We start from the raw sequence: 26,614 nt of genomic DNA, 5'->3' as shown, positions 1-26,614 counted from the left end.
AAATTTCAGTATATAGTCTATGTGTGTTGATTAATGTTTACAGATTTTATATATTCTGCAAAAAGCAAATGCTTTTTTTACTAGCACTGAGTTAAAGATTTCAACATGTACTTACAGTAAAAGACTAATCCCTTTTGTTACCAATTATTTTATCATCCATATTTAGACTAAAAAGACTGTAATTTATAGTATAAGCTTTTATGATTCTAAATAGGATATCTCACTACTACTGATGAAACAAAATTATTTTAAATTGTCTTTAGACATGTTGTGGCTAATGGCAAGGAGTGACCAACAACAGTAGACAAGTAGTAGACAAGGATTCCATCCTCCTACCCTGTGCTGCTAGGGTAGGCCTTAAAGAGGATTCACTAGTCAACCTTGGTAGAACAGAAGAAGGGACATTTGTTTTATTTCAGAACAGTAGAAAACATATGGTATCAAAACATTTATAGCAAATATAAGTAAAAAACCAGACTACTGAGAAACAGAATAGTGTAATTTTTTTTTGATTGCGAGCAAATGCAAAAGCACTTTTGACAGTATAAAGACAAATCATAAAAGAAGTATTGCTCTTTTTAATCCAACCAAATAGTTACATGTGAAGAGACAGACATTTTCAGATAATGCTTTTAAAAACTAGACACTGATGAGAGGAAAAAAACCAGGCACAGATGTCAGTTTATGTTTTTGAATTGTACTTACCTTTTCCCTCTAATCTTAGTGCTATGGTCAGTTCCAGCAGTACTAAGAAAAGAGAATACTGTTCAAATGGAGAACATCTCTGGAACCGAAGCAGGATTTTTAAGTACATCTAACACTTTTAAGAAATTTAGATTATTAAAACTTTGAGCAGTGTATTAAGGCAGTTCTCATTAGCATGCTTCCCCAGTTTCAATTTTCATATGATTTTTAACTGGTGATGCTTTCTAATCAATGAAGAGTTAATATTCTTAGTTGTCTGAAAGGTGATTTGGAACATTTCAGATGGTATTATGCATTGTTTTCTGTCTTTTGATATATTAATCACAACTGTAGCCCCTTCTGTTGCAAATGTTTGATTTTAAAATTGTCACTTGTCAGTCAGTCGAATAGGCTATTTCAAAACCAATACACTTTATGCATGGGAAGTTTGATGTTGAAACAATATTTATTTACATTCCCAGAGTGAGATGGTTTAATATATTCATGCTGCTATAAAAGACATGCTACAAAGCCTAATCGTATTTTGTGTATATACTATGTGTACAGAGAATCTTGCTTGTATTAAAATAAAAGAAATGAGGTTCTAAGTATCAATTTATAAAACAGTTCTTTGTAAAATGCTACAGTGTTTCCCGAAGCACTATTTAATGAAACATTAACTATTGGTAAACCTCCATAGAAACTACCTTTTCCAAAATTCATGATAATTGTTCCCATGTAATTTATTTACGTTGCACTTCATAAAGTAGCTTACTTCCCCTCCCAGAGAAATCCTGTTCCTACGCTTGCTGCACTAGAGAAGCGACTCACATGGGGAAAGATTGAATAGACAGTGAACATACTTGTCATTCATGCACTGACCTACTGTAAATATAAAAGCAAATGGAGACTTTAAATTGATACTACCCTTCCCCCAGCCATGACTTCCTTTCTGCAACCTGTGGCTCTTTCCCAGCAGAACAGCTGGCAGGTTTTATCGCTGCCATAGCAACCCTGCCGTCAGCCCGTTGGCTTGGCAACAATGCAGCAGAAAGAAACACACTTCATGCCTGAATTCTTCTTAAGACTCACAGAGGTATTTTTTCACGTTGCATTACTAAATGCTTATTTGCTGTTCAACTTAATAAATTTTGCAATAAAAAATCCTATACAGTCTTTATTTGCCAGTGAAATCAGATCATCTTCCCTGGAATCTTGCAAAGAATTAATGTCCATTTCTTGCAATGGCACAGCAGATGGATCAAATCTCTGCAGCAGCTTCAGCTGATCAAGTGACAGTCCAGTTCCCCTCATGCCTTCTCCTCCAATGTGAGGTTCCTTTTCAAGTAACAAAGAAAAGTGAAGTGAAGCATCAGTAAAATTCTTGAGTGCCCTAAATGTATTCTACTGAGTATATGCAGAGCTGCCTAACCGCTAAGGTAGACAAACTACGTTTGTAACATTCACACCAGGGGAGGATGTAGAAGTAACGTGGCCCTTCTTTTCTTGCCTTCATCTGGTCAATACGTATACAAGCATATATACAAGGTCCAAAGTGATTTGAGGAGGTGGTGGTGCACCTAATCCACTTTAGCCCAGTAGTTTAGAGCACTTATTGAGGACAGGTACTCAGGTCTAAATAATTCGTTACTCAAAAGACTGAAATATCACAAGAAAGCTGTTATCACCAGACACTAGGAAGGTCTAAAGATTTTACGTTGCCACTTTTAAATGATACAGCACTTCTGTGTACTGACTAATAGCTATGAGTTAAGTCCAAAATAGTGATTCCTTAGTCAGTTATTAATATACTCATTAAAAGTAGTAGAAATACCTGGATTCTTCGCATTAGAAACTTCAACTGGAGAGACTGAATGCCCCAGTCCAGAATACTTTATTACCTGAAGTGACACCATTTTGGAAGATGATACAGCAGAAAAATCTGATCTTCAGATTTTCTGTCATGTAATTAGACTAATGGGACTACTGTTACATATGTACATATATAAGGCAGAGAAAGGACAGAAGAGCGAGCTTAGGTATCTGAATTCAGGAGATGACATTTGGCATCAAAATTCAGGAGGGGAAAGGGCTTAAAAGCACAGCCTTTTTCTCAGCATTTCTTCTAAGTAGCGTTGACTGCTTTTCAATACACTGATTCCTGGAAAAAAAAAAATCTAATTCTTAGTTGGATTGTTCTTTCAGTGCATTCAGTAAGGAGATAGAACAAAATGTGCAAAAGCTGGCATTGCAATATCAAAAGTAGACCTCCTTTGTAAATCTAGTCTAGCATAGTTATGATGCAGCCATCACACTTTGCTAATGCATGAGCTCATCCAGTCAGCACATGATGCAAGTTAGTAGCTTAACCACACACTGTGCTGTAAAGATGGGCAGCCAACAGGTTGCAGATAGATTCTTCTCTTCCTTTTCCCTCAGCAGGATTTCAGTGCTTTCCAGGTAAGAGACAGAAGTGCCCATTGCAAATTGAGAAAAAAAGAACATACAGAGGGAGACAGGGGTAGCAACTTGAAGTAATGTAATAGAAGAATGGAAAGGTAAAAGTCTAGTGAAAACAGCATTACACAGGGTCAAGCAACTTGCTCAAAGACAGACCAGTTTTTTCCTCTACTTTTTCCTTTTTCCTGCCAGTTAAGTTACTGCATTTAAGCTGGTATACAGTATCACCTGTGTAAACACCTAAGAGGAAGTAAGTCTGCACAAAGGATCAACTGCCATGCAGTAACCTCCACCTACAAGATCAACGCCTATGGCTTCAGGTCCTGGTTTTTCCTTACCCAGCATGATTCCACAATCTGTTGCCAAGCTGAGGAAGTGGGAGACAGGGGACTGGGTGTATAAGGTGTCTACTGAGAGACTAAAGATATGGGAAACACATAAAGGAACATGAGGTAAGTCAACCCTAGACTCAAGTTTCCTGTTCACCGGAAAATATCACCATAGTTTACATTACTGGTGAACTGTTTTTAAGATACTATAAACTATCTGTGGGTAAACAAGTCAGTGTTGTCTCATTTAAAATACACACAAAAGAATTTTTACAGGTATGGCATTTGTGTGTGAAAACTCGTGCTTTATTCAACACTGACATTACTGGGGAGCCAAAAGTCTATTAAACCAGAATTAATCTTACATTTGAGTTAATAGGGCTTGTGTTTTTCTTTGTCATTCTACTGAAGACAACTTTTATACTGTTAGGTAAAATGTATAATCTCATTTGAAACAGATGGAACTGATAAATTCCTAGTAAATGAATGCTGAGAAAGCACACAGAACCCTGACATACAAATCTTTTAAGAAAAGCTTCGGTTCTGTTAAATCTTCACCAGTCGTCTTATAATTTCTCCTTGTACACCTATTGTGTATATTTTTTTAATTTCAGTTAAAATATGCATCTAAACTTCTACAGACAGATAAAAATCATCACAGAATGTATAAGTAAGCTAAATATGTATCAGAGTTAAAACTTCCTCAAAGCCATGATGATAAACAACTAACCCACCCAACTCATCACATCAGCAAAGGAAAAGAGACACCTACAGTCTGACGATAAGCTCTCTCAAGTTACTAACAAAGGCAACAAATATTTTTTAAAATGTATGCAGTATAGATAAAAAATGCTAGTATATTCCTATATATTACCTCTTCCCAGACATCCTAATGATAGACACTATCTCCAAAAAAGACAAGGTACATTCTTGAAACACTGAGCCTGAAATAAATTTGTTCCCTCATTCCTTTACGTAACACAAAACTAGCTCCCATATATATAAAAACCTCCTTCCCCAAAACACAAGGTTCTTTCCATTTATTTCCCATCCTTTCTGCAAGTCTTCAGTGGCATTAATAAAAAATTGTTCACCTCTCCTGTAAATTTGAAAAAAAAAGGTATGGATTAAGGAACAATTTCAAGAGAAATTTTGTCTCTGTTGTCTTTTAAATTACTGTTGTACAAATCAAAACAACCACAGTACACAGTGGGAAACAACAATCTCTAATTGAATCTCAATTAAACACAAAAACAGATTTAAAAGAGCCTCAGAAATCCTTGTGATATTTCTATCCACAGGACTTAAAACTGTCTGCAGTGAAAGTGAGATTTATTGATAGTAAATATAGTGTGTAAATTTACAGTGCCAAAACAAGCTTACCGGATTGTGTTGAAGTACCGTGAAAATACTATTACCTGTGGCTGAAGCTGGAGGCATGGAAAAGTTTTCAGGGCCCAAGCAACTTGTTCCTCATTTTCAGCAAGTGTAATTGTACATGTACTATATACTAAAATACCTCCTGGCTTCAGCAATTTCACTGCCTGCAGGAAGAAATAAACAATAATTCAGCTTATTTTTAAATGCAAAAACTTTCATATTGAGCAACATTAACCAAGAAAACTATTAAGCTAGAATATTAAAATTTAGTACTTAATTAAACTCAAATCTTTCTGTCTAAGGCATTAGGATACTAATTCTTCTCAGGGAATACAGTAAAGGATCCCACGGATTAGAAAGATTCTTCTTTCCAAAATCAACATTATAACTCATGCAGTTTATTAATGCCATTAAGATGATTCACCTTGTAAAATTTGTTATTTTGTATAGCTCTGCGTATCCCAGACAGATTAGTTCTGTTTTCATCACCTGCTGCCCACCATGGATACACAATATTTTTATCAGTGATATTAGATGTCAACTATTAGATTTCCACATACTTGGCATGAAAGCTCTATCTGTGCTGCTGTTCTCAAGCTTTGGTTCATTTTGAATACAAATAATTCAGATTTAGACAAGTTTCATGAAATCTTACCTTTCAGAATCAGCCCAAGCACAGGCCTACTAGTATGAAAAATTGTAATATGACCTCCTGGCTTTGTACTCATCTTGTATCCCATACAGTACCTCACAGCACTACTGCATGGGAGTTCCACACAGTGAACTTACAAGATTCTGTGCTGCTGCAGAGAAAAGATTTTAGCCTGCTCCGGACTTAGACCCTTGCGATTATTTTAAATTAAAGCTGATGAAACTGAAGGAATAACAAAAAAAAAAAAACAAAACCAAAGTTTTTTATTTACTTTGGCTTACATATGCCTTTCCCATGCTCTAGTGAATTGACTTCACCTAGCAACAGATACAGTGGAGCTGAGACGTTAACTGAATCCTAATGCTATCTTTAACTGCTGAAAAGGTAGGGAAAATGAGACACCATTTTTTGGTATGAAGTTTTATGCTGCAAAAGCATTTACGTCCAATTTAGCTGATCTACTCAATGATCAATACATACCACAGTGAAAAGCTTGCGCTGTAGTGGCTGATAAGAGGTCACTTCCTTTAAAGTTGAGGAATAAGCCATGTTTGGTCTCTGTCCCATCCCGCTACATGGAGCATCAAGAAGAATTCGATCAAACGACTCTGGTAAGAATGGAGGTCCTTCTGTAAACAGCAGTTAGTAATGTAAAATGTGGCTGTTTCTTTCCTTAAGACTTCACCAAAGATAAGGACAAGCTGTTACTGTTTCCTTGACATAAAACATTTATGTTCTATAGATAGTGTCTGCAAAAGTAATCTCAGCTAGAGACAAGTCTCAGCACTGCTGGTGGTAGATTTCATCTCTCAGAAAACTAAAGAGTTTTAGTTCTGTCAGCTAAAATAACACATGATCCCTTTAGGCAAAAATATTTTTTAGCCTTAATAATTTGAAAGCAAAATATAAAAGTAATTAAACAACAATGTTGAAATATGATTGGTCAGAGGTGCTGGGTACCAAGTTGTACAGGTAGGCCATAATGAACCACAGTCACCTCATAACTGAATTGTGTGCCAGTCTTTACTGAGAGGAGCCTGTAGTTAACCATTAAGACTGCCTTAAATAATAATAATTGGACTGTCTACAGAATAACTATTTCTTGCAATGCATATATATCTGTAGAAAATAAAGCACTTCTAATAACATGAAATATTACAGGTTCTAATGAGTGACACATGGTGTCTCCACAGCAGAATAAATCAGTAAATGAGGACTATGAAGACAAGAACAATTTCTGAATATTACCTGGATAGAAAAGGAAATATGTAACTTTTAAATGCAGAGCCTGTCCTTTCATCTGAATCCCACTGGCTCAATGGCCCAAAAAGTTCTATCACCTTAGTGCTAGAGACTCCTCAGCTCAGCATCACGAAGACAAAAGCGGCTCTGTATGTGTATCTGTGAATAACCAATGAGGAAGAGAGCCATAGATATGTTTTACCTCATTTTCTCCTTCTGCTTCTCAAACGCTCGTTAGGTGACCAATGAAAACAAGCGAGTGATTTCATACTGCTGCCACCTATCTTGTTTCAGCACTACAAAATAAGTCTGATTTATCTACCTCTGATCCATTACTACAACGTTCAAGATACGTCACATCTTCCTTGCAGGGATGTACAGAAAAGCCTTCATGATCTCTCAGTATTACAGCTAACTCTTGTTCATCTGTGTAAGCACTATATACCACCTACAATATTTTATGTTCATAAAAAGACTATTAAGAAAGTACCTTATTCCTCCAAACCAGGAATAACTGCATAGGGACAAAAAAGGTGAATTATGCAGCCTGATTCCTACTTAGACTAACTAGTGACTAGGATAAAACAGAGTGAGAAAGAACAGCATACTTTGTACAACAAACTAAAAATAATCAAGACAGCAGATACCGTTTAAATCGTTCCATCATGGGAACAGAACCAGTATCATAAATACAGCACTTCAGAAAAGCAAATTAAATGAACTTAAAATAATACACTGTGCTTCTATAGAACTTTCCCCTGGTCAGCTGAACAAACATCAGTGAAATAAACCTTGCAGCACTCCTGGGAGTTAGGTATTAATAACCCCATTTTACAGATGAGGATTCTGAGGCAGAAAAGCTAAGCAATTCTGCATATTTTTTTTTTTCGCACTAAGTCAAACAATTCAGGTATGGGTTTAAATGTTATCATGAAAGAAGCTTTAAGGCTTCTTCAGTCTTTGATATTACCTGGGAAAGGAATGCATTTCCTTTGAGCATATTAAGTTGTGGTAAGGACAGACAGTTTAAGTTTTTGTATTTGCTTCACAGAGAAGCTGATAATCACAAAGAGTAGAAAATAAAAGAGCATTCACAGTGCTGAAGCAACTTGGGTATCTGCCAAGATTTCAAGGACCTGTAGACATGTGGCAGGTTTAATACTATTAGTGCAAAACGGATTACTATTTTCTTTTAAAAGCTACTACTACAAGTAGTTGTTTACCTTGTTCATCCTCTCTCTTCTCAACTGAAAGTGCCTTTGTTCCATCATAGCAAAAGGCCTTAATACAATTCAAACGTAGCAAATCAGCGTTCTGCTTGATTTTTTTGACCTTGTTAGCTATCTTGTCCATGGCTATTACTTCACCCTGAAAAAAACCCAAAGTTTTTATCAAAAGCATAGGGATTAAATGCATGTGCAGTTCCTGAGTCCTCCATCCCCCCATATGCAGTGTAATGAATGAAGCTTAGTTTTCCCTACAGGATTTTGTTATTCTTAAATCCACACTCCAGTAGTCCTTGTTTGTCCATATTTTTCATGATACCCACACTAGGCTAGATACTAGTCTGAAGCTCTGTATGTTCTGACTGGCACTAGCTGCTTGGCACAGTCACTTCCCAAGGGACCCTATAATGTCTGACTTCTGGCAAGTGGGATTTTTGCTTCTTTCTTTTTGTTTGTTTTGAACTGTTTTACTGGGCACTAAGTTAGGTAAAAATGTAATAATCTGAAAGAGGGTAGAAGTCTCAAATGGTAAAATAGGTCCAGAGGTTTTAAATCTGCATGGAGATGGTGGGAAGCATGATCACATACATCTCAGTCCTGAGGAAATGAGGACCACAGCCATGCTTCTGGCTTGCTCAGGCACATAACGAACTGTTATACTTGCAGCAGTTGTCACTCAAGTTACTTTGGGAAATACTGTAAATAAATAAATTTAGACATGAGAGGAGTGGAGTCACAATTACACATTATTCCTTTTATGTAAGAATAAGATTTCTCTCTTCCTCTCCCAAGATAAATCAAAACAGACACACACCACCATCTGCTAGATGAAATCTGTAAACACAAAGGAAAGTAAACAGTAGCATCAGTAAAATCCAGAACAGTAAAACTATCTTCAAAAAAACCCCAAAGACCAAAAACCTCTACTAGACTTGCTAGAGCAAACAGAACCTGCTGAGAAAACATGACAACTTTTTCCTACATGGTGAAGGCTTTCTAGAGGCTTATAGAAGGGTAACATTACTAAGATATACAGTGTAAAAAAAACAAAGCCAAACACCAACTTTTAGTAAAGATAAGCTGTTGACTGTATGTCATGTTAACCAAGATGTAGGTCTACAACTGAGAAGTAAAAAAGGATTTTTGTGGTGTCAATTGTGTCCAACCTTCATCTGCTGTGAGCCAAATCAACTCTTACAGGAGCACCCAAAAACAGGTGCCACTGTTTCTTCCCTATCACCATTCAACCTATAGTACCTGCACACTAACAACTGACTGTGCTTGAAAAGTAGGTCTGTCGCTAAAACAGTGATTTGCTGCACATGTGCTGTACTGTGGATATGAAGAGGTAAGTCCTTCTCCTGAGAGACTCTCAGAAAAAAGAACAAGCTGAAAGGCAACAGTTCTTCCCCATCTGGTCAATGTCAGCCACTGCCAGAAAAATTTCCTGAAAGGCATCTAGAAAAAGCAATGGTCTGGTCTGGGGTCCAAACAGTAATAAAGAATTCTCAAGCTTGAATTATTCCCAATTTCTAACAAAAAAGATTAATAATATCTCATCTAAAGCCAATATACTAATTTTTATAATCACAAAAAAATAAAAGATTGATTCAAATATTCTGAGATGTTAATGTTTTAATACACTGTCTATGGAAATTTAGTATGGAAAATCTGTGAATGGAACTTAAGAACCAAAAAGCAGTGCAAAATTACTAATATATTTTTTCCATTTCTTAAATTAAGTATTATATACTCAGAGAAGGAAAACCAATTCCGATAAACTTCAAAATCTGTATTCTTAATCTTTACCACTTCAGTTGAAGGTAAGCACAATCAAAATATCTAAGATGACTAAGGAAAACAGTTATGTAAAGTTATACAAAATGTACATAAACAGGTGGAAAAGGTATAGGTGTAAATGAATCCATGAGAGAAATATATGCTTTTACAGACTTCCTTTATTCATCACACTGAAATTCTTTACTGGAAGCTCTATAAATCTATCCAATGAATGTCTAATGACTATCTAATGCATGTTTAATGCATGTTTACAAACTTTCTATACTGAGGGAAGAAACATTTCCATAAGCAAACAGTCACAGAACTGAATATATGTATTTTCTAAATACATTCACATCATTACCCACTCTACCTTCCCATTAATGCACAGACAACCATTGAACTACTGCATAATTTAACTGCAAGATTTCTAAATAATCTGATATATTATAATAACCTTATTCCAAAGAAAATAATAATGCCTTACAACATTTTTTAGAGGAAACATTACACATTCTTCCCCTCTCTTCTAGAAAGGAGTAGTCTGCATTTCTGCCTTTTGTTCTGCATATAGCAATTTAATATATGCAAATTGTTATTCCTATATCTACATTCTTTTTTGCTTGTGTGTTATTTTCCTTTGTCTTTCTCTAAACATTGTTTTTGTTTCTTCTCATATTGTTATTTTCTTATATTTTTGGGGTTGCAACCATCTACCTTAGAATGACAAACTCAGGCTAGAAATTCAGTCTAAGATCCTATCTGTACTGCGTAATTGATAATTTTTACCGAGAAGAAAGTTAGTTGGATTAGGAACTTTTTAAATATGTTTTTGTACAGAGTTGTGCATTCTTTTGGCACACAATAGTAACTCCTGATTTCCATGTATTCTCAGCTTCATAAATCCAGCATATTCCTGAATAACTATGCCCCACATGCTATGAATTCTTCCATTACAAATAATTCAATAACATTTAAAAAGTGAAATCAAACACATTTCAACAGGTCAATTTGCAGCAAATAAGGTTTTAAACAGGATGGTGACTATTTGATAGTCTATGCCCATTTCACTAACTCTGATGTGTAGCAAAATATATTGGTAACCAAAACATTCAAATATTAATTGTTTGCTGTTGTAAATCATCTATGCATTCTGACAGCAAAGCTGTACAAATGAACAGTGGTCAGACTTTCTTCACTGAGATAGTGACTGCTCTTACCTGGTCACGCATTAGTGTTGCAAGATGGGTTGTTTTTCCTCCAGGTGCAGCACACATATCCAAAATTCTCTCTCCTGGCTGAGGGTTTAAAATATGGCTCACAACCACAGAAGGCAAGTTCTATCATAAAAACAAACATGGGAGAATTCAAACCTTATGTCCTGTGTCAAGTCCTGCATCAAGGAATGACAAACTCATTGAAACAAAAATTCATTCAGCAGTGAAGATACCTATGATATTGCTGTCAGTTCCTTAACAGAAAATGAACTACTGGGATTATATTAAAGAGACAGTATAGGTTGGAAGTCTCCAATGTCTCCTTTTTTATTTAAAGCTATATATGAGTATCTATGACTAAAGTTTAAGGGTTCATGACTATGGGGACTACAGTGCTAAAAGTTAAAAATAAAATAAACTGATATTATCACAGACAGAGAGCAGCTCTGTATATTACAAATATTCTATATTGATCTGTTTATTAGAACATTTATTATATTAACATACTGGTGTAGTATAGTAACGAGCAGTAAGATCAATAGGAAGGAGATTACACTTGCTGAATTAAGGTACCAAGAAACTGAACTGCACTATTAATTGTATAAACAGAACAAATGCACTGAAGAGAAATAATATGCAATAATTGTGCACAGTATTGATCTTACACAATATGGAAATATTCTGAAAGATTCTGTTCTAACTTGGTTCAACACAAAGGTATAAAAACCTTCTAAAGTTGTCTTTACTACATGTTGTCTTTGGTTGGCACAGTTTCAAGTTCCATGCCACAGTGTTCAAAAAAACGAATAATAATTTATCTCACACATGGCAAATTCAGGTCAAAAAAGTCAGGCTCAAAGGGTCATAATCAGTGGCACAAAGTCCAGCTGGAGGCAAGTCAATAGTGGTATACTCCAGGGTGGACACTGGCACCAATTTTGTCTAACCTCTTCCTTAGGGACCTGGATAACAGAACAGAGTGTACTCTAAACAAGTTTACAGAGGATACAAAACTGGAAAGAGTGGTTGATAAACTGGAAGGTTGTGTTGCCATTCAAAGGGACCTTGACAGGCTGGAGAAATGGAGAAACAGAAATCTCGTGAAGCTCAAGAAACAGAAGTGCTAACTCCTGCACCTGGTGTACTCCATGCACCAATATGGACTGCGGCTGACTGGCTGGAAGGCAGCTTTGCAGAGAAGGCCCTGGGCATCCTGGTGGACAAGAAGTTGAATATGATCTAAATTCTCATGTGCACCAATCTCTCAAATAACCTGTTTCTCTAAGAAGTCTGTTCCTCTGATAAACTGAATCAGGTAAGAAAAGGCCTCTCATTTACTGCCAGCCATGAGAAAACATATTGCTTGATAAACTACCCTTTGCCCACACCAGAAGACAGCATTGATGCCGATTTGAAAATACTAAGATCAATTACAAACAGAATATATGCATAAAAACGCCTCATCTGCTGAACTGTCTCTTCTGACAAAAGAAATAGTGACTAAGACAATTCACTGTAATAAAGGGCTTACCTTCTTGAGTGATAGTTACACAAATCAAATGAGATAACAGAATTTCAGAGAATATCTCTGAACAACAGTTTATTTGAGATAAAATTTATATTTGTTTTAAAGATTAAAATAACTATTTTTTTCATGGCTGGACAGTTTGATTTTGCTTTAAAACCTGCTTCTAAGTCATCATATTTATATAATAAAAATACAATACCAAAACTAAAATAAAGAATTTTACCTGATTTAAGAAAACTAGAAAGTTCCATGATTTCATCATCCTACATTTCAACTTAACACAGGTGGCCAATTGTCATGTCTGAGTATTGCTTTTAATTAGTGTTATTGTGAGGGAAAAGGAATATAAGTATCACAAATATTAAAGATGCAAAAGGAAAAGCTAGCTTGAAATAAGTTCTGAAATTTTACACTAAAAATTGTCATTCTTTAGAAGCTGACAAGTTTTATGGTAGTGAAAGCTGTTCTACTGTAAGATTTTTCATAGTTATTTTGTCCAGGTGGTTTTTTTTTTTCATTAGAGCTAAAATGATGTTTTTTCTCTTCAAGTCAACCTAATATTTGGAATTTTTCCTGATTATCTACAGAAGGATATACTCTGAAAGAGCCTTACATTTCAGAGGTCATAGACAGATTCCAAACCCTAAAAGTTCTATGCAGAGTATCTGTGTAAAAAGAATTCATAAGTTTTTAAGTGAATATCTTTTAAGTTACTTTGAAGTCCCTTATCGAATGTGGTATGATTAAACCACCTACACATAGATACTGACTTCATTCTAAACGCTTTGTTTTCTTTAAATCCAAAGAGTGAATTAGGTGCCATTATACACAATGAATATAAAAAGTATTAATGTGTCCTTAGAGGATATTCATTATTCTGCAAATAATACAGACTTTTATTTTTGTAACAAACATACCTGTAAAAATAAATGACTAGGGAGCACATTGTCAAACGAAGGACTAAGGTAGACTGTCTCTATCATCCTTATGCCCATCCCACTGAAAAACATGAAAAAAAAATTTCAACTAGTCAGATTTACAATTATTAAGAGTGTTCAATTAAAATCATTATGCTTACAAACAGAAACTTGAAACAATCTTACAAAAATGAAAGCACTTACAAGTCAACTAAAAAAAATACTTTTACAATTTTATAATCTGATATCCTTTAAAATTACACCATTAAGGTGGGTAAACCATAACAAAAAATGTACTACATCATAAATTGAAACTATCTATAAAAATTGCATAAAGCAAATTTATATTTTTTTACATAAGACAAACTGAGATCTAATCCAAGCCCTGATCATGTCAAGAAATGCATAAAATGCACATTTAAATGTGTTCATTTCAATCCATGACTGCTTTTGGCTAGCCATGTATGCACTAGGGCACTAGCATATGATTTCCTACTTAGATCCTCCTCTATTTTTCTAGACTGCCTGAGATTTCAGACAAATAACTAAAGAAATTCTATTTCAAAAGACAGAGAAACATTGATTTGCCTGCAAAGCAAAGGCTTGAATTTAGAAGCAACCTAAAAGTTTTAAATATGGATGAAGTTCTGACGCTTGATTTCATCAAGACAAACATAGAAGGAAATGGACAAAAAGAAAAACAAGAAAAAAGTGTTGAGCCTGAAAACAATGGATTACTGAAAATAACATGAGTAATAATAAAATGAAAAAAAAATAGTATTATTTTGCATATGCACTGCACAGTCCAACAAGAAGGAAGGATATGAGAAAGCAAACTTGCAGACACCAGAATTAGTGTTACATACTGCCATTCCATGCCATCAACTCAACAGGTATATCCTACCACTACTTCTATTACATTTAAGCTCTAATAAACCAGAAATCCTCTGAAAACATTATCTTTTTTAATAGAACTTTTGTCATTTGTTCTTGGGATGTAAAGTCTCGGTCATAATTTGATGTCCATGCTCTTGTACACTGCTTTTCATATATATTTTAGATGACAGAAGAGGAACAAACCAAATGCTTTGGCAACAAAATAGAAAAGCAACTAATCTTGACATAGATAACGACCTTGGTAAATGCCATACATCTTTTTTAAGATATCTGACCTTATCTTCTGTCCTCTGCCCCACCAAAAAACCCCTACAAATATTTTTAGGAGAAGGAGAAATTGACAAGGCTGCACTTTTGTTCCTTCCAAATAGGAAAGCGGTACAGAACAATTTACTAAAATGAAATTTTGCCACAGTGAGAATGTTTGTCACTTCTGGTTTTCTGTATTACTGAAATCATATGCTAAACATAAATTCTGAAAAGGCTCCCATTTATTTCCTCCTACCTCTCAGGTAAATTGGTATCTGGATACCACTATGAAACTAACTGTTCAGTCTGTTAATACTTACTGTAGTACTTTAATTGTAACTGCCATCACATTGCCACTACCTTAGCTGTGAAGTTACAAAAGACAGCAGGAGGCACAATTCTATCATATTCCCAGAAACTAACACTTCCCAAAAAATACTGGACGTCCCAACATGCAAGACAGATCTCAGTCAAAGCCATCTTGTGGCTGCACATAGGGTACAGAACATTTCACAGTGTTTTCCCATCTTCCTCCTTTCCTCTGCAAAGTTGTAGGTGTAGATTGAAGTTACTACTGACTTACTTCAGTGGGCCACTTGAACTAAAGATTTCACTGCGACTCAGTTCTGAAATCCCATTTCCAAGGAAAACTTTGACTCCTTCAAATTCTTTGGCTCCTCTTTTACATTTCCCTTCAATATCTGAATACACTGAGACCAGATCTCCAGCTTTCATATCTGCACAAAAAGAATGGAAATGTTGAGATTAATACACTTGACAAGACAGTAGTGACCAAATAACTTAGGATTTTCAGTAGACTACTTAATCCTATATCACGGCAAAATGTAAATTTTCTTAATGTAATCAAAGATTAACTGATATTAAGCTTGAAAGTGTACATGGTGAACGATGGCCACCAAGTGACCAGAGCTATTGCAAGACACAAGGCTACATATCAGACAGTGTGTCTTGGTTTTTTAAGTGGCAAGACAAATCTTCACTTTACTTTTTATCACTACGTGATCACCCACAAGTTTTAAGCTCACTCTTCAGGATTCAGTACTCTCTGTGTGCTCTAAGAACGCAAGTACATCAAACAACACTGGTTCACACTTACTGTATGAATAAACTAGTACTAAATTTGTCCAATGACTTCTCAATAGCTAGGTAGAACATAGCTATAGCTGCTTTTCTATATTGCCTTGATACAAGTGATTATATATTCTTATTGAAAGAATTTTTCTGGTGTGGCTCTCTTCCCTCTAAGGCAACTGCTGTTCTCAATAATCCTCTAAAAGAGCTTTACATCTCCAATTAAAATTCTCCAGATCAGTGAAGTATGTAAGTATACACCAAACTCTAGAAGTGTAGTCCTAAGGACTTAAACTTTTTGAGCTAGAACAAAACTCAGTGGAAAAGGGGGATGGTTTAGATGATTTTGTAGAAGAGTGAGCAAGCTCTATGCACTGACTGGCTAAAAATATGATTAAAAATAAAGGCCTCCACTGACAGCAATAAATAATTTTTACAAAATTATGCTTCTGACATGTCTGACTGGCTGGAGCAATGAGAAGATATGACAAGTAAGAGTAATGACAGTTCAGCTTCCCAAGAATTCTTTGAATTGTATTTAGGAAACTCTTTTTCCATTTTCAAGTGGCCTTCTGAATATGCACAAATGCCCTGGAATTCTTAAATGGTAGTATTTGTTGGGTAGCCACTACACTTTTTTTTTTTTTTTCGTAGTTTCTTTTTACACAATGTGACACAAGACATTATGTGATAGCCTACTGTTACTGTCTGCTTAAACTTCACCGAACAAAAACTTGCAGCAATTTAACTCTTCCATCAAGCATATTTGCTAATGATTTTTTGCAGTATTCAAACATAAAGGATTTTATTTCACTCTCTGCTGACAATTGTCCTTCCAAAATGCGTTAATACTGTGTACAGTTCTTAAGCTTTTTGTAGCTTATATGGGCATTCCATAAACATAAAGCTTAGAGTTTGATGAGTTTAATTTAACTCAAAGCCCCCTGATAATTAGTTTACCCCATTTGAGTTGCAATTTCAGTGATTAAATGTGTGTTCTTGCTGTACTCTTTTTTTTTTTTTTTTTTTCCCCTAGTTAGACCATCTGTGCTTAATACAGCCGTATCATATTTGGCCTCAAGTGAATAGCATGCCCTTTTATTTTATTTTGCTATCTGCAATTCCCCTGAAGTATTCCTAAAGTTTTATAGTATCTTTTCTTTTCTTTGAATTGATGTTGCATGCATAATAACATGCAGCAATCATGATAAATCACCAGTTGACTCAAAGAGGGATCTGAATATTTATGAGGTTGTCTAAATAAGCAGTTTCAACAACTGCTACAGCAATATACTTATTTCAGTATTAAGTCCTAGACTGAAAAACATTCCTGTTCAGTGAATTGGACTTAAGTACATGCTTAAAACTTCTCAAAGGTTTTTTCCTGAAAGGGGATGAAATTAAGTGGCTATATAAATGCTTTCGTGACTCACTTTGTTTAATAATATGAGCCACAATGATTAGTAGATCTCATCATAATAGAATAATGAGATGAATCATCCAAAATTATACTGGCTTCACATAAAGTTAATTTGGCCTTTAAATAAAAAAGAAATATGTTACTGAACACTAAGCATGTATATGTAGATTTTTTATCTTGTCTCACAGGCATTGAAACAAAAATTTCCATTTCTTAAGAATCTGACATTAAAATTGAAGATTTTTCTCACCAATAGAAAAAGCCCCTTTTTACTACATCTCTCATACACAAATAATATCAAATGAATTGCGAATGGAATAAAAAAAGAAAATTTTTTTAGATCTGTAACTTAAGAATCTTATAGGATCATGAAGGCAGGTGCTTTTGTGAATGAAGAAATAATATAACTGGAAATAGTATATATTAAATAATCAACATTCAGATGTAACCGTTGTGGCATTCCTTCTATTCTTTTTTTTTTTTTTTTTTAATAAGACTGGCAAGTAGCAAACTTCTGTGAGTTTATTCTACTGAACATCCATATTAAAAGTTACAGTATTCAGTAGTAAAAAAAATTCTTAATAAGCCAGGTTTTACTTTGAACATGCTCTTTAAAAAGATTTTCACATGAAAACAAGAAACTCAAATCCTGGAGAACTAATACTTCAACTAAAAATTACATATGGAAAAGGGAACTTAAAACAGGCCAGGTGAGAAATACATATAATTTATTACAAGTATAATGCAAAAATTGTGAAAATCTCAAAAAAAAAAAGCCACAAAAACTAAAAAAAAAAAAAAAGAAATGTATTTACCATAAATTACAACAAAATTAATTTCAGCTGTGAATAGAAAAAAATTAATGTCGCTAATATTTATTGGAAGTTGTCATCAAGGGGTGACATCTTTTCCATCCTCTTTACAACTTAATTGTGTATATTTAAGAACTCTTACATCTTGAGGTAGATATGATTCCAGGGACATAAACATGTGCTCCTCGAAGTACTGCATATCCACAGTGGGCTCCAACAATGACTTCAGATGCATGTTTTTTTAAATCTCGCCTAAAAACACAAAATGTAGTTCAGTTAAAAAAAAAAAAAAAAAAGTATACTGAAAAAAACCCAAATACCCCCCCAAGTAAACTAGAGTAAACTCTAGTTCATAAATGCTGGTTTTGTCACAATAGACAAAATAGTTAACTATCATGTGTTAACTTTAAAAGATTTATTATAGTCCCAGAGGAATCAAAGAAAATAGCCAAGAAGGAAACCAGTCCTCAGAATAAAGCAGATTCTGACACATTCTGCTACTATGATGAACCTGACACAGGAATACAAATGAATTTTACTAGGATAGAGAAATAATCCTCTATCCCTTTCTAGGCCAGATGATTGTAAAGAGATTTTTTTTGTGTTTAGCAACTGTTAAATATTTCTACAATAAAGTATAACGGGAAACTTTATCAGAAAGAATTGTGAAGAAGACAGTTACTAGAACTTATTGAAGTGTAAACATATTTGAATATAAAAAGAACAGAATATTCAGAAAAAGGTGCTAAAAAAGAGAACTAAATGAATGGAGAATAACTAAAAGTATTAAATGCTGTTTTAGACGGTACATTGTTTACAAACTAGTACCACTTGTTACCAATCTCCACCTAATCATGATATAAACTGAATCTGAAGTATGTTAGTCTTCATTATGAACAAGGTACTTTAAATAAAATGTTCATCAGTGAATTCAGTAAAACAGTGAAGAAACTCCATAGGGGCAGACACAGATGCAACATAGGAAATATCCAAACATAGGAAATATCCAAACATATCTTAAGAATGAAGAATGAATAGGCATTTTGTAGGGGATGAAATTCAGGAACCCTCTCAGCTTTATTGACCCAGTCTTCCCAAGTCTTGCTTGATTTGGGAACTGTCAGTGCTAGGTTAACAGTTGGACTAGATGATCTTCAAGGTCCTTTCCAACCTACGTGATTCTGTGATTCCAGTAGACTTGATTCCAGTGGAAGAAAACACTGCCTGCATTAAGCTATAGTTCTGTATTCAACCACAAAAGTTTGGTTCTTCTGTCTGCTGCCTACGTGGCTTTCCAAAGAGGATGTACTTATGTTGCATTTTCCCTATAAAAGGTAATTTCATAAATAAGGAGAGAACTCCCTCTATGCTTTCTTACATCTTCTAAGGACTAAAGCTGTGATCTGGTTAGGATATGGACTGTCCACTAGTTCTTAATATAAATGCAATTGTGTTAGTTAGCATAATTGTTCAACAAGAAATCTATAAGGAAAATATATGTGGTGACATTTTAACACTGAAGACCAAAAATTTCAAACCTGGGTCCAATGACAGGAATTAATAAGACGTCCTGGAGTTTCGGGTGCTCAAGAACTGGAACACATAGTCCTTTAAATTGCTGTTTCATTAAAAGAACATAATTGTTAAGCAATAATAAAAAACTAATATTAAAGTACTTAATGAGATTGAAAACTATTTTTCCATTTGTAATTTATAGCTGTACAGTACAGAAAAAAAAAAAAGGTAGTGAAAACAGTTAAGAGATGTTGGAAAATCGTGTGTAAAGAGACATTCCATACCAAAATTACTGGTATAAAAGATTAAACATTTAATAAATTGAGAAGTAACAAGGCCACAAAGGGATTCACTGAGAACCGACTTCAGGAAGTGGAACAGTGTTCAGATGCTCACAACCCTACCACTGTTTTTTGCTTTCTTGTGGAAGAAAGTTGTGTTGAGTTGTCATCAGACCACGGTAATACCACCAGAGAAGCTTGGGTCTAATCTGTATATCTTTTTGATGTTATTAATTATAAACCACTGTTTAATTCTACCCATGTATTGCCTATCTTACTTAATATGCCAGGTTGGTCATAGTTTTTATTTTTCTTTTCAGCTTAACTTTGATTGGGTACTCAGAGCTGAGTTGGGTGTATAGTTGAAAAAAATGAGAGCTTGCCATTTTAAAACTGTTCCTGAACTTTGAAAAGACAATGTCTTCTCACCTGAGCCTTCTAAAATATAACCTGTATATTTTTTATGCAAAACCATGAATTAGTTTGCACCTGATAGTATCTTATCTTAAGAAAGAAACCAATCCATGAGTGTCCTTTTGTTCAAAACTGTCACGTTGTTTCCTTTTCTAACATGACCGCAATTCAAAATACAAAAAGTTTATGAAAAGCCACTCAATTCAGTTTTCAGCAAAGCATTTTCCCTTGAAGCAAAATTTTGCTGCAATACCCACTTCCAGATTTCTACAATCAAGCTAAAATTAGCATAACTCATTACCATTCCAGCCCGCAGAATACTGTCAACTGCCTCTGCATCGCAGAAATGTCTTGGCTCCTGTCATGCAATAGCTCCCTGTACACCCACTAGCATTAATAATTTACTTAAAGAACTGGATCTTTTTAGACAGAGTGAAGATCTAGGATAGAATTTCAAAATAATCTACTTAAATATAACAGCTTACATATTATCAGATAAAAAATGGTTTAAGCAAGTTAAGTAAAAATCCAGAAAATGATATAAAGATTAAAAACAGCTTTTAAAAAAGAAAATGCAGCAGTTGCAGGGCATCACTGGCTCCTGTTTCTAAAACATACAGATTTTCTCACTTTCCTAAACAGTTTGTGCAATGAGACATACAGCCATTCTCCTTTAATCTTAAATAAAAATGTTCTAAACATACTGAACACAGCACACTGAACTACAGCTTTTATCTCTTTCTACCATCTTCTCTAGACTTATGGTGCCCCTACAGTATTTATTAGAGTAGCACCCCCATCCTATCTGTCTTTTCCCTCTGTTACTGCCTTTCTTGGACGTATTAGATGAGGAATAGTGCTAGACAATGAATCTTCATTTAACATTTAATGCTGACAGGAAATCAGTATGATTGGAGAATGTTAATACTGGTCGACATGTATTAAGTTAAGGAATAATTCCCAGTAATGAAAAGCTCTCATAATCAGGCACAAGATGAAACGTCCTGTTATTTTTGCTGTAACACAGAAATTGCACAAACCTTCTGGATCTCTTCAAACAGCAATTTCTTCACGTGTTTCACTGAGGCCAAGCGGGTATTAACTCTAACAGTTGTGAAACCTGGTGGATGAGATAGATGACTTAACAGAGACTGATATTTACTTTCCGCTTCCTGTGTACCTAAAGCAGTGATAAGCTGAAAGTGAAAGAAGAGATTTTATATTAAAAAGAGTCACACAGCAGCCTCTTACCAGTGCTAAAAAAGAACTGAATAAACATTCTGTAGAAATGGGAGGAATATGGTTGCATCGTGTGCAATAGTGAGGAATGTCTATGTCTGGAGGCCTAATTCCAGTGAAAACCTCATAAATTTCTTTAAAATGACTTGTTGGAAAAACAGTCATATTAGCAAGGTCATTGTACATTGTAAACAGGCTGCAGCAAGTACCAAAAGTAGCTGCTAGCGAGCTCTGACACTGTATAAAAAACAGTCCTAAGGAGATGGAAGAGTAGATTCAAAATTATGAATTCATAACTCGTGTATCGATATACAAAACCATCATTTTTGTGACCTTTGACATTAGGAATTAATTGATTGTAGTATTTTTGGTTCTACACTGGGGTAAGGGAGTATTTCTTGTCAATATTATGTGCTTAATAAGGGTTAATTTTCTCTGTGATCGTCCCTCAGTGGGATTCAAAACTGAAGTCTAAGATTTATGCTAAGTTTAGTTTAAATATATTTATGTGAAGACAATACTTATTTTAAGGTTTTAACATCACACAAAATATTAAAGAAATATTAACAGTATTTAATTAATGAATATTTGTTGATGATTAGTAGTATCTCTTTCACATACCTCATTATTTCTGAACATTTTGATGAGATACTCTTCAACTTCATGTTGGAAAGAGATTTTGGGGAAAAAAGACATCTTCCTTTAGCTTTTAAAATCTGCCAGTAAAGAACTGAAATAAGAAAAACATTTTCTTAGTAGTTTTTATCATATTCTATAAGTTTATAAATGTAATATAAGATGTACCCACAAACTAAGCTGCAGTTTCTGATTACTCTGCTTTAATAATGCAATTTTACTGCACTCAAAATTCAAAATACTGCTCAGGATATGACTGTAACACTACTGTTAACTACATTTCACAATACGTTCATTAACATGTTTAGCATTTGCAGCCATCTTACAGTGAAGCTACTGGTTTCCTTGCTGTCACATCCTTCCCAGCCATACCTTCCAAGGCTACAGTATCAGTGTTTGAAATGTGAAGAAAGTGTCACCACCTCTAAATCCAGTTCTGTTAAAGTTCCCTGAGCTATCCTTGGGGAGAACTTGCTGTTCAGTCCTAGAATTCAGTCACAAAGGCTCCTCACAGAACTTAGCTTTGACTCTTCTAAATCCCATCTCTGAAATTCTTACTCTATTACATAATCATATTTGTTCATTTTTAAAGATAATCTAGTTCTTCCCTGTGAAACTTATTTTTCTGAAGCTTAACTTCTTAGGTTTCCTCCATAGTTCAAATTAGCCAAACTTCATAACAGGAGGACATGTGCATGACTGTGGACAATTATTTTTATTTTTTCCATATATACTTAAAAAATTAAAGGACTATAAGTAACATTTTTCTCTTGAGTCTGTGTTTGCTTAATTCACAGTAGAAACAGTGAAGCATTAAGGCAACAGAAGCTTTGCCGATTCTTACTGAAAATCTTCAAACTGTCTCGTGAAAGATTACAGTGTTTAAAAGGTTCAGGAAATTTCCAGATGTTGCTTTTAATTTCTTCTGCAAAGCCCAGCTATAAAGACCCTACTGTAGCTCAGCCCTGATGCAGCTTTTATTCTTTGTAACTATTCTCTGTAGGTAATAAAATCCAATTATCTTCCCAAATTGTATCTGCCCACCCTAGTATTACCTATATTGTGAAAGATTATATATACTTCAGAAAGTCTGAAATGAGACTTTCTAAAAATTTAATAGTTTGCTTACACCAACTTAAATGGAAGGAAAGTGAGAACATATCCCCATCAGTGAGATTTTTCTATCCATAGCAAGAAAACCTGAATACAAAAATATTACAATTTCATTGGATTAAACACACTTTGAGAAAACTCATCATAAATCTTGGTATTCATTCTATTTGAATAAGAAGCTATTTGTCACTTTTAACATACAAAACCCCTCACAATTTTTTTTTCATATTTCAGAATCAGTAGAAGTTTTAATGCTAGAAGAATATTACCTTTTTAGACTTAACTTTTGACTGCAGACAAAGGCAATATTCAGTTTCATGGGTAGGAGTTTCAAAGCCTGATTCCCAACATTATCAGCCTTTGAAAGAAAGAAACTGTAATGCAATTAATTAACATTTTTTTTAGAATCTAACAAAATGCCCAAAAGAATTTACCTTGATATTTCTACTAACTCTAATATTACTACAATAGTTCATATTACAACCAAAATTACCAAAGTTCAGTTTTAGCATTTCAGACAATGTGACATATCGTGCCTCTGAGCTGTTGTCCTAGGACAGCTACATTACAGGGAAAAAAAAAACAGCAAACAAAAAACCACCCTACCACCCCCTCCATATGGCTCACATTTAGAAAGTTTTTTCTTCAGAAGCATAATAAACTAGCATTTAAAAAAATCCCTCACTTGTGAATTTTTAAAATAATTTGAATCCTGAAAACAAGCAAGCAGTTGAAAACTGGTAGAAATATGTGTTATTTATGAGCCCTACAAGTAACTTCAGTATTAACATTATGAAGGTATATTTTTAGGTCATTAAATAGGTATTTCATGACAACCGCAGAATTCCACAGAATGAGTGATGTTATGTCACAACTACACTTCTTCATGGAAAACCAACCACTGATCTGACAGCATGTTGGCAACAGGACTTGTTTCTACCTCAGTTTTAAAATGTGACTGAGGGCTACTATGAAGCAAGAGCCAGTAGGTGGTCAAACCCAAAAACTCTTGGTCAAAAACACTGCACACAAAGGACAGAACTGTAATGAAGTTCCCTAAATGTGTTATAAAAGGGAAGCTAGTACTATGAAACAAATTAACAAAACAATAATGCAGGCCTGAAAGTGGTTTGAAATTTCATACCAAAATAGAAGAGTTATAACGTGTCTAAAACCACTATCTTAAACAGGATGGCAAGTATTTTAAAATGCCTCCAATATAATGAAAACCTACAGAAAAATGAGAATAAAACTAAGGAGACTTCTCATTGTGAAGTGTGATGCCACATCTGTGCTTTTAAGCACAGTCAATGAACATTTTAGGAAGTCAAGGAACATGTATTAGGAGAAATTGAGACTTGACCCGGATGAGTTCATAGGGCCTGGTATGAAATGTTACCTCAGAAGAGCCGCTCTGTCACGACAACCATAAGGTATGCAGACTCAACATATACATTCCAATGACAAATACAAGAAACCCACTATCATTGTGCATAGTTCAGGGAGAGAAACAACACACAAATGAAAAGCAATTTCTCGGTTAAAAAGAGCAGTCAAAATAATAAAATCATTGTAAGCAGCCTGGAAATTTTAAGACCACGCAACTGTTCAGAGGACAGCTACACAACCTGCAGGTTCTGTCGTGTATGCGTGTCCTTTCAGGTCCCATTATCTCGGAAAAGATATAACGCAGCTTAGAAAAGTTCAGGGGAAAGTGATGACCTATAAGGAGGGAATGGCTTTCAAGTAAGCAAAGACTAAACAGTTTTCAATCTTCCAGGCTGGGGAACATAGTTGAGTGGGATAGGATAACAGCTTATAAATGCAGATACGGCAAGAAGAAAGGCTGACGAAGGAGACTGTCCAGCACCCCTTCAAACACAAGAGCTAGTCTTCAACAGAGCAAGAAGCAGGTTCAAAACCAGAGGTAATTTTTCCCACAGACATGACATGCTGTGCGGTACACCTCGCTCCAGGAAAGGCTTGACAGACTTCAGAAGAGTCCTTGAGGGAGCATCACGCCCTTTTTACCACCTCCTTACAGACTTCCCCGTGCCCCAGCTGGGAGCTGTTTCGAGGGACGCGATGCCGGACCAGGGCTTTGATCTAACTACACACATAAGCACTGCGAGCTGTCAAACGTAGCCAACACCCAGAGATACCGAGTAAGATTAAACTTTCAAACCTCCTTTGCCGACCTCTTCCCACAGGAGGAAGAAAGTCAGTCGGCTCACTGCTGTGGGGAGCGGAATCTTGCGGCTCCTTTATTCCTCCATCTGTCGCCTTATCGACAACACCAAGTGTGGGGAAGCAACAGCTCTTTTCGCAGCCTCCCCGAAGCCCTGCACGGAGGCTCAAGCCAGGCCCAGGGGACCTCAGCGGGACGGGACGCCCCGCCACCGCCCCCTCAGCCCCGGCGGACACCGAGGGAGACACAGACCCAAACCGGCCCCGGAACGCCACGAGAAGGACGGAGCACGTAGGGGCCTGGCCGCGTTCCACCCTCCGCCAGCGGCCCGCAGGCCCCCGACCCGCCTCTGGGGCCCGACCCGCCGCCGCTCCCGCACCCACGGCCGCGCCCCAGGCCGACCCCGCCCCCTCCGGGGCAGCGGCAGGAAGTCCCGCCTCCGCGGCGGCCGGGGATTGGTCGGAGGCCGCCGGGCGGTGCCGGCTCGCCTGTTACTATGGAGTCACAAACGCCGCAGCGCTGCCACGGGGCGGTGACGGCGCCGCCCGGCTCGCGCCGGAGGCCTCCCCCCGGGCACGGGAGGGCGGCAGTAGGGCCGGCCCAGAGCCCGGGGGCGCTTACCGGACCTGTCGCCGCTTGCAGGCGGCCGTGGCGTTGCAGCGTCCTTCTCTCTGGCGAAGGTTTTGCGGTCCGTGTCTCGAGCAGCCGCCCGCATCGCTGCCGGCAGGTGCCTGCGGTGGAGCGGCGTGTCTCTGAGTTACGGGGCAAGAAGGTTTGGAACGCCGCAGTAGCTCAGACCGCGAGTTGAAAATACAGTTCCAGTATATAAAGAAATTCATATGAGAAAACGTTGCTGACAGTGCTTTTTTTTTTTTTTTTTTCTTCCGTACAAGCGAGTTTAAATGCTGCCGGGTGGATTGACATAACAGGGTTTGTGTTTCCACCCCTCCTGCGTGTAAGTGCCTGCGGATTCCTTCGCTAAGGCGGAGCAGGGTTCGTGCTCTTCTGCCGACCCTCCCCGCGGTGCTGCCGCCTGAGGAAACCGGGACCCCCCGACAAGAGTTCAATATGCAAGAACCTTCAGCACAGAACTGAAAGCGAGTTCGCTTTAAACGATTTAATATACAGGAAAGGACTAAGTGCCCTAAAAACCACCAGCCCTTCCTAACCGTAACGAAGGCCATGGAGCAGCCACAGCACCGCCCGGCCTAATGACACGGGGATGGGAGAAGGCCGCGGCCAGCGCAGACCGGCAACACTCCCGGGCCGACCACCGGGGCTGGGGCTGCTTCTGCTCCGGGCGGGAGACAAACACGCCTCGCGGGGCGGCTTCCTCTGCCCCGG

General features: G+C 36.5%; 1 protein-coding gene across 2 annotated transcripts; it reads right to left on the bottom strand.

Moving 5' to 3' along the window:
* Window positions 1-1,406: 1,406 nt before the first annotated feature.
* Window positions 1,407-25,652, bottom strand: NSUN6 (NOP2/Sun RNA methyltransferase 6). 2 transcript variants are annotated; one of them, XM_074900187.1, is made up of 14 exons: window positions 25,268-25,652; window positions 23,352-23,456; window positions 21,955-22,063; window positions 21,135-21,290; window positions 20,396-20,452; window positions 19,423-19,502; window positions 18,027-18,136; window positions 15,144-15,297; window positions 13,415-13,496; window positions 10,973-11,092; window positions 7,971-8,115; window positions 5,986-6,134; window positions 4,892-5,017; window positions 1,407-2,022 (listed from the first exon to the last, which is right to left on the bottom strand). In XM_074900187.1, exons 3-14 carry the CDS (start codon window positions 22,027-22,029, stop codon window positions 1,810-1,812), a joined length of 1,467 nt encoding a protein of 488 aa, XP_074756288.1. In that variant the 5' UTR covers window positions 22,030-22,063; window positions 23,352-23,456; window positions 25,268-25,652; the 3' UTR covers window positions 1,407-1,809. The 2 variants fall into 2 exon arrangements, with proteins under 2 accessions (XP_074756288.1, XP_074756289.1); XM_074900188.1 differs by lacking the exon at window positions 20,396-20,452 and having other exon boundaries at window positions 23,352-23,440.
* Between the last annotated feature and the right edge of the window lie 962 nt (window positions 25,653-26,614).

The sequence above is a fragment of the Athene noctua genome, chromosome 2 (genome assembly GCF_965140245.1).
Source record: "Athene noctua chromosome 2, bAthNoc1.hap1.1, whole genome shotgun sequence".
NCBI lineage: Eukaryota > Metazoa > Chordata > Aves > Strigiformes > Strigidae > Athene > Athene noctua.
The sequence above is the reverse complement of the archived record's forward strand: the minus strand, read 5'-3'. Positions and strand labels throughout refer to the sequence as shown.

Bases quoted from the DNA above. Each gene is read 5' to 3' on its own strand.
- NSUN6 (XM_074900187.1), bottom strand. From the start codon at position 22,029: ATGTCTTTTTTCCCCAAAATCTCTTTCCAACATGAAGTTGAAGAGTAT. The intron at 8,116-10,972 runs GTAAGAGCAGTC...GGTTTTTTTCAG, and splicing joins CAACACTAATGCGTGACCAG to GGTGAAGTAATAGCCATGGA. The intron at 5,018-5,985 runs GTATGTATTGAT...TTCTTCCTGCAG, and splicing joins AGCGCAAGCTTTTCACTGTG to GCAGTGAAATTGCTGAAGCC.